The 1,450-nt window shown below is 64.9% G+C and overlaps 1 protein-coding gene across 1 annotated transcript in view; it reads left to right on the top strand.

Moving 5' to 3' along the window:
- The window catches only part of PPP1R9B (protein phosphatase 1 regulatory subunit 9B), an 8,749-nt gene extending 7,306 nt beyond the window's left edge, over positions 1-1,443 (top strand). Inside the window, exons 3-5 of the mRNA XM_057388868.1 lie at positions 8-88; positions 221-274; positions 1,210-1,443. Of these exons, the coding sequence (XP_057244851.1) occupies positions 8-88; positions 221-274; positions 1,210-1,443 (369 nt within the window). The remainder of the gene's footprint in view (positions 1-7; positions 89-220; positions 275-1,209) is intronic.
- Positions 1,444-1,450: the final 7 nt, after the last annotated feature.

Raw genomic sequence — 1,450 nt, 5'->3', positions numbered from 1 at the left:
CATCGAGGTGTTCGAGCTGGCCGAGAACGAGGACGCGCTGTCCCCCGTGGAGATGGACCCCGAGAAGCTGGTGCACAAGTTCAAGGAGGTGAGGAGGGGCTGCGGGAGGGCGCGGGGGTGTGGTCACCTTGTGGTCACCCTGTGGTCACCCTGTGGTCACCCTGTGGTCACTCTGTGCCCGCCCCGTGCCCACCCCGTGCCCGCCCCGGCTCTCCCGCAGCTCCAGATCAAACACGCCGTGACCGAGGCTGAGATCCAGCAGCTCAAGAGGAAGGTGAGGGAGGGTCCCGGGGGTGGGGGGACACCCCGATGGGTGCCCTGGCACCCCGAATGTCCTTCTGCAGCCACCCTGCACGTGCCATTCCGTGTCCTGCTGTGTCCTGCTTGTCACCTGGCTGTGCCATATCATGCCGTGGTGTGCCATCCATGTCCCCATCCCCTGACTGTGCCATGTCCCATTTCCGCTTCCTGGCTGTGCCATCCCTGTCCCGACTGTCCTATCCCTGTCCCCTGTCTATGCCGTGTCCCATCCCTGTCCCCTGGCTGTGCCATGTCCCACTCTGCTTCCTGGCTGTGCCATCCCTCTCCCGACTGTCCCATCTCTGTCCCCGGTTTATGCCATGTCCCATCCCTGTCCCTTGGCTGTGCCATCTTCATCCCCATCCCCTGGCTGTGCCATCCCTGTCCCTGTCCCCTGGCTGTGCCACTTCTTGTCCCCTGGCTGTGCCATCCCCTGGCTGTGCCATGTCCCATCCCTGTCCCCTGGCTTTGCCATCTTGATCCCTGTCTTCTGGCCATGCTATCCCCATCCCCGTCCCCTGGCTTTGCCATGTCCCCATCCCCATCCCCTGGCTGTGCCAGCCCTGTCCCCATCCCTGTCCCCTGGTTGTGACATTTTGGTCCCCTGGCTGTGCTGTGTCCCATCTCCTGACCATGCCATCCCCATCCCCATCCCCTGGCTGTCCCATCCCTGTCCCCTGGCTGTGCCATCCCTGTCCCCAGGCCGTGCCATCCCCATCCCCTGGCGGTGCCATCCCCGTCCCATGGCTGTGCCATCCCTGTCCCGACTGTCCCATCCCTGTCCCCTGGCTTTGCCATCCCCATCCCCATCCCCATCCCCATCCCCTGGCCGTGCCATCCCTGTCCCCTGGCCGTGCCATCCCCACCCAGTGGCCATGCCACACACCCCGGTGACACCTCTGTCCCCAGCTGCAGTGCCTGGAGCAGGAGAAGGCGCGCTGGCGGGCCGAGAAGGCGCAGCTGGAGCAGAGCGTGGAGGAGAACAAGGAGCGCATGGAGAAGCTGGAGGGGTACTGGATGGAGGCGCAGAACCTGTGCCAGGCCGTGGACGAGCACCTCAAGGAGACGCAGGCGCAGTACCAGACCCTGGAGCGCAAGTACAGCAAGGCCAAGCGGCTCATCAAGGAGTACCAGCAGAAGTGAGGGCACC

The sequence above is a fragment of the Malurus melanocephalus genome, unplaced genomic scaffold (genome assembly GCF_030028575.1).
Source record: "Malurus melanocephalus ecotype Western Australia unplaced genomic scaffold, MMel_1.1 scaffold_2649, whole genome shotgun sequence".
Taxonomy (NCBI): Eukaryota; Metazoa; Chordata; class Aves; order Passeriformes; family Maluridae; genus Malurus; species Malurus melanocephalus.
This window is presented reverse-complemented; position numbering and strand designations above follow the sequence as displayed.